Raw genomic sequence first — 13,726 nt, forward strand, 5'->3', positions numbered from 1 at the left:
AGCAGGCACCTGTGGCCAGCTGTTTTACTTCAACTACAAAATCTCCTGTAGTCCAAAAACATTTTCTCCATAGAGCCAGTTCATTTTATCAAAGAAAACTATGATGAATTATATTCATTATTCATTTCATTAACAAGCTTTATTTAACAGAAACACTATACTGACATCTGAAAACAAACACTAATTAAATGATAATGTGAAAAATGTGTGAATGAACTAATTCCTGTTTTAAGGGATAACTCTGGTATCTTTGAACTTGCTCATTATTTTGCCATGTTATGGGGTGTAAACGACTGACAGGGTTGTTTGTGTTATTGTGTGACTTTCAGTTGTCGGAAGAACTATTCAGATCCTTTACATAAGTTAGAAAAATAACACAAGCAAAGTAACTGATCAAGGCAGTGGTATTCCAGGAAGTCCATGGTAAAATTAGTGTTTTTGTCAATGGAGTCTGGTACAGATAAACAGTGATGTTTCTGGTCAAACAAAAAGGATCTAACTCTTTAATAAAAAGCTCTATCTCATAGGAAACCTATCCAGAATGTTGTCAGACACTAATAATAACAAGCACTTTAGTGGACGTACTTTGATGTGAACAGTTGCTCATTTGATTACATTGCAGCAGTTAGTGTTAGTGGTGGCTGGGTAAGCTGTTCTTGCTCAGTGCTGCACCGATTGCAGATTTTTGATCCAATCAATCATTCACTCTCAAAATCATGGCAATACCAGAGTTGTCCTTTAATACAGAAATCTCACATGTAGTATTTTCCACCACCTCAAAATAATGGCTGTGTCCTCAGAAAGCTCTGAACATAAAGAATTCAAATTCATGGAGAAAATCTAAGATTTAACTGATGATGAAAAGATGTCTGTGGTTAATGTTGACTGAATTTAACAAGGATCAAATGATATTAGTAAAAACATCTTTGCAAATATTTCATGTGGAGCGAGATGTAGCCAGCATGTTTGTTAGGTCTTCAGGATACACACAGCAGAGTTTGGTGAGAAACTGAACATAAACAGAACAGAAAACTCAGCAGGGGAGGAAACACAGACATTGCGATTGTTATGGCGTAAACATAATAAGATATCCAAAAACATCAGTAATGCGACTGGCTTGCAAAAATCCAGTCCAGGACAACCTGAAACGCACATACTTTCCTTCTTCATACAATTACTTCATACATTCACAAGAGCAAGAAACACATTGTTGGCCTTAATGAAAAGTCATCGTTTGATTATAAGAGTGGTTTATCTGATCGTCCTGTGTTGTTGTTTCAGCTGCTCTGCTGGCCCTGAAGTCCTCCACTGAGTTCAAGAAGAAAGCTGTGTGGACCAGAGCTTATGGCTGGTAGCCCAGAGGAGCCACAACATACTGTAACCATGGCAACGCATACGCAGAGGGTCTTCACAAAAACAGTGCTGCAGCTCTAACACACAAGCTTCATCTTCGCTGCCTGAGTTAGACATGGACACAGAGACAGCTTTGACTGCTGCACCACAGACTTTAGCATTTATGAGCTGAGATAGAAACTGCACTGCCACTGTCGCTCTTCAGTACACATGAGGATGCCACTGAGGGGAATGTGCTGTGTCAAACTATATCTCCATTAAAAGTGTTAGAGAAGTTTTTAATGGTATGGTTACTTAGGTTGTGTGGTGTTCTTATATAGAAAAAACAAAGAAAGTAACAGACTGTCCTCATTATCTTATTATCAGATGAAGGTTCTGGAGGACTGAAATGGTCCAACCATTCAGTTCTTTGACTCAGTGCATCATTTCCTTTTCTTCTTGTTCCATTTCTCCAGGTGGTGTTGTCTCTCCTTCAGCAGCTGCCAGACTGTCACAGAGGCTCCTGAAAAGACAACACTGCTGTTGGAAAGTTGGCAGAGTCTCTATAGTCATTTTGTATCAGAAATATAGCCATTACAGAACAAATATTCTCTACATCTGTTGAGTATAAACTCAGCTGCAAACAGAATATCAGCTGTTCGGCAAGTAAAACTAAATAGTGCGTAGATGGTTTGCCTCCTGATGCACTGGTAGTAAATTGTTTGGTAATCACTTGTGGTCTCTTTTCTTGAAGTTGCCACAAGCTGAGGCATGATAAACCAACTCAGTGTAATTTCTGGCTTTGTCAGGCAGTGACCTGATCTGACCTGACCTGTGTGACTACAGCCTGACATACCAGTAGCTTCAGTAATTTACCAGCCTCTTAATCCAGTCAGGACTGAGCTCCTTCTTTTTTTCTCACAGTATTCAGGGTTAAGCTATTAATCCCAGTACTGTTAGTGTGAGGGACTGGTTCAGCATTTTGGAAAGTAAACATACAAGGTCATTCCATGTCAAATCAGACAGGATCTAAATTAGTTTTGGTTAATTCCATTATTTTTATATTTTGTAGTCTTTTGCATTTTCTAATTTTTACATTCAGAAACATCCTGTGAAGCCATGTTTGGACATTAATATCTTGAAAGTACTACTTTGTAAGACAACATGATGTCAATTTATTTTTTTTTTCTTCAAATACAATCGTTAATTCTTTTTTTCTGTGCCAATATTTGAGGTCTCTACCACTAATGGACATGAAGCCATTAAGAGTTAAACCAGGCTTTGAACCACTTTTTGGTCATTTTCTTTGAACCAAAATGTTAAGTAGCTAGAAAGGAACATGTAATGTTTGGTCATATAGCTTACAAAGTACCAATGTCCTGTCATGTTCCCCTCATAGATAGATACACATAGTTGAAAGCATAGTTTTATATGGAAGCCTCTTTGTGCCACTGTGCCACATCTTGAAGTCATTATAATAAGAAACTTTCTCAAAATAACGATTCACTATTTTTATGCCATCATTTTAAGAAAGTTTCTCATTATAATGACTTTTATTTATTTTTAATCACAGTGGAGGAAATAGGCTTCCATATAAATCAATGTTTTTAACTATGTGTATTTATCTATGAAGGAAACATGGACGGACAGTGATACTTTACACACTAAATGACCAAACAAATTAATCTTTCTTTATGTCTATAAATGGCACAAAATTAATATAAAAGACTGTATTTGAAGAAAAAACAATGATTGATGTAATATGGATGCAAAAAATGGGTTTATGATGCCTTCAATGTCACTCTTGTTTAGGAGTTTACACTTTCTCCCCCAAATTTAAAACCATATAGATAATCAATAAGCAGTACAAGCTTGTAATGGTTCAGTCATAAAAAGGAACATTTTTGACTTCCAGCCTACAAAGTCAGAGGCCAGGAGTAGTACTTTTCAAGATATTAACGTCCAAACGTGTCTTCACAGGTAAGGTGTTTTTGAGGTTATAAAAGTTAAAGATTAATTAGGGCTGAAAATATGAAAACACAAGATTTTAGAAAAGAAATAAAAAAAGTATTTTCCAGGTCTTGGTTTTGTGGAGGCTGTGAATGTCTGTCCAAAACTCCATGACAGTTTATCAGAAGTTTCTGAGAAATTTCAGTCTAAACCAAAGCAGTGGACAATCACTAACATAACAAGACTGTATCCAACCACCCGGTAGCTTTAGCGCTGGTTGCCAGATATGGTCAGTGACCACCAGTTTTCATTTTGGTCTCTGTCCAGGCTTAAGAGTACTGGCACTGTCATGTACACATCAGTAATGTAAGCAGTACTTGACCTGGCAGATCCATTCAACTGCACATTCCCAGCAGATTACTTTCTTGGTTTATATGTTAGTGTGTAACAGTCCGATGCAGTGCAGTCTGAACACTGGCTAACATATCTTACCAAGAGCGAGGACAGAAAGGTAGCCCAGCAGGATGAAGGGGAGGTGAATGTGTGTTGCATTCAGTGCCTCTATGTATGGCAGAGCCTGGTATACAGTCACAGCTGAAGAAGACAAAAGACAATGATAGTGAACAGATGAGAAGTTGAATTTTAATAACACATAATAATTTCTTTACAGCCTAACTAAGAACCTGTCTCCTAAAACCATTTTAAAACATCCAGCTGGAGTCCAGCAAAGACCATGTCCTGCTACGACTGAAAGTGTTGGCTGTTGGCTGTTGTGTTGGTGGTGACTGGTTATCGGACTATTTTTCCTGTGTTTCCCTTCACTAGAAGTGTTTGGCTTCAGTGAACAGCAGTGTTCTGTCACACACACTCAACTGGAATGTGCTTTCTACACACACTTCCTGACATTTTATCATCTCTTCTTTGCCAACTCATTTCCTGTACGTACGCCACCCCCTCCTTACACAATACCAGTCTGTGACGCGTTCAAGTGAAGTGAAGCTCTTGTTGTTGGGTATTTGTAACCCTGAATGTAAATCAATGGCAAAACTGAAGGTAATAAAGTGATGTAGTCACCTTCAGTGGCGACAGACAGGATGTATAAGGGGATCCAGAGGGTGTAGCGAGTCCACAGCATGGTGATGGAGGGTTTATCCATCGCACGCAGCAGCTCATGTGGGTACCTGTCATCAAACAGCACACTTCAACATGTTAAGGTTCTGGAAGGGGGCAGTATTATACAGTAACTGTCAGACTGGCTTTTAACCAGAACAAACATGATGGTACAACATGACTCAGATCAACATTACACTTGGCAATGCTCTTTATATCTTGGAGAAAGATCTATTTTACTAAAGTATCTCTCTTTATACCTGCCTGTTCATATATATTCAACATGAACTGTGCAACCACTTAGTCCACAATAATGGTGCCAGATTTTTGACAAGCTCCAACAGGAGAGGCTGTTCCCTCAATGACATAAACGACTGTGTAATGTCAGAGACGTCACTGGTAGTTATGAAGCCATAAAATCTACAGCTGGAGTTTTAGCCTCTTCCAGCTCATTGTTTAGTTGTCTGGCTCACAGCTTTACTGTTTTGGTTCATTCTCACTCTATAGTGTTTTCAGCCACAGCAGGGAACTGTTAGCTAACAGCTAAAGATATTTTACAGGAGTTGGTGGAGACCAAGCACAGAGCTAATAGATATTCACTCTCTGTTAGCTCTGTGTTACAGCCAGGTGGCCAGAAATATGACTCCAAATAACACAATGACGTGTTAGGGCTTATCCTCTGAGGGCCATGCATATTCAATGCACACAAATCTACCTAGTGAATATCAAGATATCTTGCTAAATTATTAGCCAGATAAAACCCCAACATCCTCCATCATCCTTGGCATCATTGCTAGTGGAGTAAACTCAACAATAGTTTAGCTATGTAAAGAATATGTGTGAGATAAAGTAAAACTCTGGTGGAAGAGCAGCTGCCGCCACTGTAGCCTTGTAAGACCTGAAATTTCCAGTTGTCCATCTCTCGTAAAAAAAAAAAAAAAAAAAAAAGCAGGGACAGAAAGAATGAGGTGAAACACAGAAACAAGATGACAGTGATGTTCACACCGTAACAGGTCCAAAATGTTCCACAAGAAGAACTGCACACACACGACTGGTTTACTCTGGATCTCCTCCAGCATGATGACCATGATCATGACCAGGTTTTTCTCCGTTACCTGGAATAACAGATGACACACACAGTCCACCAACTGTTTCAGGTACATGAAGAGGTTTTGGATTATAGATCTGACTACTTGATAAATAATGGGATTCCACTAAGGTTAAGCTGTGAAACAAACTTGGATGAAGCGAGGGAGGAGTCTTGCTTTCTCAATCCCATCTGCGATGTGGAAAAGCTCGAGGATGGAGAGCAGCTGGCAGAGGCTCATCACAAAGCCGATGGAGTAGAAAGTGTCTGCTAAAGCATCTGCAATGTCAGAGATAACATTAGCGAACACCGTCTCATTCCTGCTCTCCTGAGTTTAAACCAGTATTAGTTTAAAGATCTAAAAAAGTTTAAAGCTCACCTCGACCAAATGTGAGGAACCTGGCTATGGTATTAGCCAGTATCCATGAGTGTCCACAGAACTGGAACAGGTTGTATGAGAAAATGTAGACAAGCCTGAAGCTGAACCTGCAAGTGCAATAAAGTTAACAGATCATTTGGTTTTTGTTAATTCAGTATGGGCTTTTCATATTCTCTGACACAGGTCTAAACCAAAAGAGGGATCTGTTTACTGTACTGTATGCAAGTATGAATTTAAGGTACTTTCATTAAGCATCTTTGATTTGTTTTACCTTTGTGTGTACATTAACATTCTGAATGAAGTCATATTTCATATTTAATTTTGACATTTAGAAGAACAGTTCAACATTTTGGAAAATGCACATATTCACTTTCTTGCTGAGAGTTAGATAGAAGATTGATAACATTCATGTTACGTTAATACAGAATTGGTTACAGGAGGTGATTAGCTTAGCTTAGCTTAGCTTAGCTTAGCATAAAGACTGGAAGCGTGGGGGGGCTGTTCCTCCCTGTTCCTACCCTAGAGGTCAGTTAAACCACATAACTCACTCTAAAACCAACAACATCCAACAACAACACAACGGTGAGCTTTAGAGGCGATATTATGGAACTTTAGACAGAGCCTAACAACTAGTCTTTGATTATACTTTTACTAAGTAGAGGGTGTGTGTCTTCTTCGGCAACAAGGGTAGTTTCCCCTCAGGCATCCATAGAAGCTACATAATGAATCTGTCTCAGAACCTGTGGTGGTGAAAATACCCAATTTCTTTATTTGAGTGGATTAACACTGCAATTAAATGAAAGGTTCTGCATTCACAGGGTTACTTAAAGGAACCGCGTTACGGCTGTATGCTTTGTGGTGCTCTGTTTGTCCCTTTTCCTCTCCTGTCTTCTCAGTAGCTCCACCTGGGGTACCTGATGAGCCATCAATGAGCTGCACCTGGTGTCATTGAAGAGATTAAAAGCTCCTCTGCCAGTATCACAAGGCTTCTAGTGTGGGACAGCCGGACATGCTGCCTCTCAGCTTGTTTCTTTGTTGCGTTTGTTTGTCTTTTGTAGTCTTGATTTAGTCTTGGTTGTTTTGATATGTTTTTATGATATAAATACCATGGATGTGGCTGTTCTGAAGGTGTTTTCTGTGGCTGATTTGGGTCAGTGGTGGAGTGTAACAAGCGTGGGGCGTAACAACTACTTTCATTTTTGTCAACTTTGGGCAGCAGAACAAACTGTACATCTACACATCTGACATAATCGCTTTCATTCATTTTGACTCTTGACTGTGTACATCTGATGAATGTAAGTCCAATATCCACTCTCCTTTTAGCTCTCCTTTGGTCTCCACCAACTCGTGAAAAAATATGTATCTTCAGCTGTTAAATGCTGCACTATGTTCCGCTACGTTCTCTAACTGCGTCTGTCTGCTGTTTGCTGCTGAGGAGGTAGTTTACAGAGGGTTTATCAGAACTGAAAACAGCTGCCTGATTTAAAGTCACTGAAAGTTAGGTGAATAGAAGCTGTGAGACCAAACAAAAACAGTTAAGTTGCAGGGTATGAAATCCAAAAAATTAGCTAAAAGAGGCTAAAAAATGTGCAGCTTTTTACTTGAAATTAGATATTTTTCCAAATACTTCTTCCACTACTGCAGGAAATTTATATTACTGCTCAACTGAAAAACCTGTGACATGTAACATCCTCCATGAAGCCCTCATTAGGACAAGAATCCTTTATATGCCTTAGAACAAAGAAACAGTGGAATAAAACTGTGATCAAATTAAAGCGTTCTGTATTGCAAGTATGTGAAGTCCTCTAAGGAATGGTTTCTTGCAAACCCAATGCCTAACCCATAACTACTTTTAGATTATATACTTTATTAGTTTATATTGTAACCAGTAATTCTACACTTCCCCTAAAACAGAGGAAAATAATGTGCCCTCATTGCACATGACATGAGCCTAGATAAAGCTTTAACATACAAATATTAAGATGTTCACTACTCTACTGCAGATAAAATTAAAATCATGGTGCTTATATTTGATAAGCTCATGCTTAATATAAAACCTGAAAATAAGGAGTAACAAGAAGCTTTCTTGACAGTGATTTAGCTGTTATTGACTGGAAAGCTTGACCTGCCTGTCACGCCCTGAAAATACAGAACATTCCTTCCACAGTGGTACTGCAGTACTCTCAAATACTCACTCACATTCTCCCTCTGAAGTCTTCTTTTGGTCCTTTCGCTACAGGTAAGAGGAGCAGCTCAGAGTCTGGGTATGAGGTGAATCATTTTTCCAGGTGCAGAGTGTGGCTCTGTGCAGCAGTTTTCTCCCAGTAAACAGAGACCCACCTCTTACTTCATCCTCCTTCACAAGTGGAAGCAGAAAAATGCCGCAATGTCTGTGTTTTGTAGTGTTTCTTCAGGCTGATTGTAACAGTTATTTGCTTTACAGCGAGTAGGAAGTGGACTTTCCATGTGTGAAGGTCTGACATCGGATAGTCCCTGCCCTCTCTGAGAAAACTACGAGCTGTCTGCCAAGAACGCACAAGCCAGAAGAGAGATGAGGAGGGAGCACAAGAACAACAATGAGACACACACACCCACACACACATACTCTACACGTCTCACATGTTATGATTAGCAGCAGGAACAAGTCAAACCCTTTTGGCGCCCCCCAAGAATATCAACACTATCATAATATGCACGTCTTTCAACCTCTAAACCTGCTTCATGGTGAAAGTGAAAGTAAAACATAATGAGGAAAATGTTGTGGTTGGTAAAACATGGACATTATAATTGACAACGTGTCAGTGGCTCACTGAGCAGTAGCACAAGAGCATACATCACATGTCAGCTCTGAACAGTTTGGTGTTTTACCCACAAAATAACTGTCTTATTGTTTTAAAATTAACTTTCCAAAATGCAAAAATGACATCATTTAAAGACTATAGCCAACGATGTTCCAGACTCAACACTTCCCTGCTGTCTGTGGCTCTCAGCTCTCACTGCTGGAAGATGGAGATCTTGAAAAACCTCATATAGTTTCATTCTTAAAAAGGCTCAGTAATTTCCTAAAGCAGCTGGTCACTGTGGTTTTTACTAAATGTTATTCAAACAGGAGGAGGAGTGGATTTGTTGGGGATTCTAGTGAGTATTTCAAGCCACAGGACAGTGTGTGTGTGTGTGTGTGTGTGTGTGTGTGTTAACTACAGTGGACAATGGAGCTCTATGAAACTGAGGAATGAGATATACCAGGCTTTGGATACACACATACAGTAATACTTGTTAGTGTGAGACAGTCATTGTTGGTTTGGCTCTGTTAATGGGATTTATTTTGTGTAGACTAAAGAATAAAAAAAACACAATACATAAATAATACACTTTGATCACTCCAGTAACTTGGTTGGGTGTCTCTAGTAACCATGTAACTTCCAACAAAGGCAGCAATAGCCACCTTAATTCAATATGTAACATACTGTATATGTGTACAATAGTGTTAGTTGCTGTAACATGACTTATCATATAAAATGTTAGTCATGGTAAAAAAATAAGAAGTAAAGTTTGAACGTGTCTGTGTTCAGTCTTTCATGCACTAACAAAATGTGAAATAGTATGCGCTGCCCTCTAGTGGTGAAAAGATCAAATGAATCCTGCAGAGATCACATTCTACTCAAAGAAGTTACTACAGAACATTTCATAAAACAAAGACTGAGACAGATCATTTCAAATGCAACCAGCTCTCAGTGAGGAGTTTGTCTGTAAAGAATCTGGACATCAGGTGGTTCGGCTTCTCCTCCAGCATCTTGTGTTTCTGTTTACTGCAGCAGAAAATATGCTTTAACAACAGAAGTCAGTCTGCTTTACAGTCATTCCTGCAGCAGTCCAGAACACAGCACACATATTCACGTGTGCGCTCTGTGTTTCAGTGTGTCTCAGTGTGAGTGTCAGCAAAAGTATCCAGGGTCAAAGGACAGGGAGGCTGAAGGCCAGAGCAGAGAGGAGGGATATTACATAACTGCCCCAACAGCATGGAAGACTTCAGTTACAATTATTACAATTACTTCAGTCAAAATATATAATATTATCAAATATTCAAAATACAGTGAAAGTGTCTGTTTTCATATACATTTCACATATTAAACATTTTTCCGTCTAAAGACTATAACACACTATGTTTTTCTTACTTTGTGGGGGTTGTATGCATAGCACTGTTGTCCATGGCTGTATGAATGTTTTTGTGTAATAAGTACAAACAAATGAGGATAGATGTTAGTTTGTAGCTAAGAACAAAGCTGGAGTCAGGGCGTGAACTACGCTAGCTTAGCATTAAGACTGGAAGCAGAGGGGAAAGAGCTGGTCTGTCAGTGTCCAATGTTCAAAAATACACCTGCTAGCAACACAGTGTATATGCATGCCAGCTGTATTTCATCAAGAAATAATTCCAACACACAGAGCTCCATTTATTCTTCTGTGTTAATGGGTGGTGCCATAGTGGCTATGTACATAGGCTGTCACAGAGCGGTCTCCAGAGGGAATCAAGGAGAGCTCAGGATAAATATGAACACATGTAACCTGTTATCTCTGACCCCCCACTGCGCTGATGAAAGGCCAGTGACAGATGGAAAACAGATTAGTCTGGCTTTAAGGTCTCAGGTCCTCGGCTAGTTGTTAGCACTATCATATCCTCTCTGAAATTACAGCTTATTTTCTGTATCAAATGCTGCGCTGCACTCAAGAACCCAGCACTAGAGAGCATGCAGTGTATGGCCTCTCTGCCATGGCCAGAGCCGCAGAGTCGCACATAAAGAATCTGTGTGATGGAATTCTGCATGGTTAGCCACAGGTTCCTCTGGAGAAAAGCTGTCATAACTTGAACAGCAAAGAGCACATATGTTGACAGATGAATGGAAGTTTAAAAAACAGTCATTTAATTTGAGCATGGTACCTCTGCAGGTTAATCATTTAGGTAACTATAGGCTTTTATGGCTGGCTTTAATTTGGATAGTCATTGTTTGAACTGGTCCATTTAGCTAATTCAGCTTTCAACCACATCTCATGGTGTTCATCTGCTGTTGGAGTTCCCTCAGTTGTCATAGGGATATTTATTTCATTTACCATCACATGACTTGGGAATGGAACTTTGCTCATGTCTCCTCATATAAGACCACATGCTGTATTATAATATTCTGTTAATTAGGTCATGTGTTGATGCTAAACCAACTCCAGGACAACACATTTCATGTGCTGATGAAGACCATAAGATGCAGCTCAAAGCTCTGGGTGTGTGTGTGTGTGTGTGTGTGTGTGTGTGTTCTCATCTGACTTTAGCACACTGGCATGCTAATATGCTTATTAGCACTAAACATTAAACAAGTTCTGATGAGGCTGACAGGAGTGTCATTAGTAAAAACCTGATGATTGCATTGATGGGAAGTTAAAGGATCACCAAACTTATTATTTCATTGTTTGCCACAAAAATGTGGCATGGGAACTCCAGTAGTTTACTATCACACATCTATAACCTATATCCTGTACTGCACATCCCATGATGCAACTTGATAATGTCTCTGCTTGGACCTGGTTTGTAACACATATTTTTTGTCTGTCTAATATTTGGATCCTCAACCCTTATAACATCATCAGGGTTATTTTGACTCTCAGAGCCACAGAAGACACTGTCCTCGTGTTTTCACAGGCTGGGTAGTACTCCTGATGAGTAAACTGATCTTGTGTAAAATAAGCAGAGCGGCCTTTTAATCATGACTCATAGAGAGAAATGAAAGTGTCTGGATGAATGTCTATTAGCTGCTAAAGAAGACATCTAGCTGTGCCAGGAGACACAGATGGCTTTTACAGGCTATTTCATGACATCTCAGAGCTCAAAAGAGTATATTACATACAGGTATATGACCTAAGTGTTAATGATATATATATATTTATGTTTGCTGCTAGGGAGATACATATACTGTAGACTCTGACATGGAACTGCACTACTTACAGTAGAGGATGTTATAGAAAAGGAAGGGTATTTATCAGTGCAGTCTTCTCGTTAACCACTTATGTCGCCTTCTTAATCCTTTTTGACTAATGGCCCAGACATGATTGACCGCCTGCTGTTTTAATGTGGACCCCAGAAGTAACTGTATCTCCTCAAGACCTGCAGTCACCAGGCTGTCTCACTAAAATAGTATGCTAAATATATCCTGTTTGTGCGGTTGGGTTTACAGTAATCGAGCTCCAGTCAACGTGTGAGGCAACAACTGAGGTTCTCATACTGTTTGGACCAGCAGACAGTTGGACTTTCACCAGGCCCGTGACCTGAAAAAATTGTCAAGGAGGGCAAATGAATTAGTCTGGGAAAACTCCTACACCAGACTCCATTACAAAAGTCTTCATCTTAAGCCAGACTAAGACCACATTCACAGTGCTGTGAGGCTACATTTACCCACTTATGCTGCAGATATCTGTTCATAAGTAATTTACATTATGTATTCAGTGTAGCAGGGCCAGATTAACCTTCTTGAAGGCCTCAGGGCAAAAAATCAGCTTCTGGGCCCCTTGTTAACCCCCCCTTTTTGTGAAATGTGTACATTATCTATTTCTGGCCCCTGGTTTGCTGTGTGATAATTTAACACATATTAATTTAGCAATACACACTCACACATAGTCTTACAGTATCTTTCAAAAGAAGGGCTTGTCAAATTATGTAATTGTATCTCGACCCCCGTGTTTAATGGCAGAAAGGGCAAAAAACATGGATGATTTTTGAAACATTCCAAAACAGGCAATTCAACAATCAGGCCCTTCACAGCAAGCTCTGTTTTTTCATTCTTATCACAACTACTTTTGTCACTTTTCATGCCACCCTGGACTCCTGAAAATTCAGTGTATATTGTCATGGCTTCAGCCTCAACTTAAATCTGTAACTCCCACTCATGTTCTTCCCCAGTACTAACACTGTTCTTGTTACAGAATCTGTCATTCCTCACCATGCCAGCAGCCCTTGCTGTAATCTGGAGACTGGACGTCCAATCATCTGTAGAACTCTCACAGTCAGAGCTGCTGCTTGGGACTTGCTTATCATCATACTGCATCTCAGTAAGCTCCAGCTGTGCATACTCCTACACTCCTTCCACATAAGGGGGGCTCTGAGATCGGGTCCATGTTTTCTCCTCTTGCTAATTACGTTCTGGTGTCTTGGAAAGTGGAGATATTTTCCTGTACAGTTGGGAGGTGTGCATTGCTATAACAAAGGACTTCATGTGTGCAGACATCTTCTCTTTGAAAGCATTTGTGCAACATGTTCAAATAACCAGTGAAATGAACTAAAAAAAAGTGAAGTCTGCCAACCACTCAAGGTTGCTCAGTTCAACAACACATCTCAGTTAGATTACGTCTACAACATGTTGTACATGAATTTCCCTCAGCAAAATTCATCCATTATCTATACCGCTTACCTGTTAAGGGTCTATCCCAGCTGACATCAGGTGAGAGGCAGGGTACACCCTGTACAGATCACCAGTCCATCACAGGAGCAACACATATAGACAAACAACCATTCACACTCACATACGGGCAATTTAGAGATATGAGTACATACAAGTACTCATCACATTTGAGATGTGGACATACTGGCAGATTCTCAGGAAAACATACAGTGAAAGAAAATACTACATTTCATCAATTTCATCCTTGAAAACTGGCTCAAAACCAATATTTCTGGAAACTGGTGACACACTGGAACACGTTGCGATTGAAAGCACAGTAGAAGGACGCTGCTCCCAAGGCAGACAGAGGACAACCTGGACTGACAACATCAGGAAATAGACCAGCTTCACTGCCAGAGATATAAGGGTTTTGACTGTCAGCAGATCACA

General features: G+C 39.8%; 2 protein-coding genes across 3 annotated transcripts in view; one reads left to right on the top strand and one right to left on the bottom strand.

Annotated features, from left to right (window-relative positions):
- The window catches only part of focad (focadhesin), a 44,848-nt gene extending 43,213 nt beyond the window's left edge, over window positions 1–1,635 (top strand). Inside the window, 1 exon segment of the mRNA XM_018693825.2 lies at window positions 1,282–1,635. Within this exon segment, the coding sequence (XP_018549341.2) occupies window positions 1,282–1,355 (74 nt within the window). The 3' untranslated portion in view covers window positions 1,356–1,635.
- Window positions 109–8,524, bottom strand: hacd4 (3-hydroxyacyl-CoA dehydratase 4). Of its 2 annotated transcripts, none has more exons than XM_018693832.2 (7): window positions 8,054–8,524; window positions 5,859–5,965; window positions 5,631–5,758; window positions 5,398–5,507; window positions 4,357–4,463; window positions 3,775–3,876; window positions 109–1,855 (listed from the first exon to the last, which is right to left on the bottom strand). In XM_018693832.2, the coding sequence occupies exons 3-7, from the start codon at window positions 5,718–5,720 to the stop codon at window positions 1,776–1,778; spliced, it is 489 nt and encodes a 162-aa protein (XP_018549348.1). In that variant the 5' UTR covers window positions 5,721–5,758; window positions 5,859–5,965; window positions 8,054–8,524; the 3' UTR covers window positions 109–1,775. The 2 variants fall into 2 exon arrangements, with proteins under 2 accessions (XP_018549348.1, XP_018549346.1); XM_018693830.2 differs by having other exon boundaries at window positions 8,058–8,522.
- Window positions 8,525–13,726: the final 5,202 nt, after the last annotated feature.

This window comes from Lates calcarifer, linkage group LG14 (assembly GCF_001640805.2).
Source record: "Lates calcarifer isolate ASB-BC8 linkage group LG14, TLL_Latcal_v3, whole genome shotgun sequence".
In the NCBI taxonomy this organism is placed as follows: domain Eukaryota; kingdom Metazoa; phylum Chordata; class Actinopteri; family Centropomidae; genus Lates; species Lates calcarifer.

Coding starts and splice junctions, on each gene's coding strand:
- hacd4 (XM_018693830.2), bottom strand. Junction 5,759..5,858: donor GTTCCTCACATTTGGTCGAG/GTGAGCTTTAAA, acceptor CTGACATTGCAG/ATGCTTTAGCAGACACTTTC. Junction 5,508..5,630: donor TCCTCCCTCGCTTCATCCAA/GTTTGTTTCACA, acceptor CTGTTATTCCAG/GTAACGGAGAAAAACCTGGT.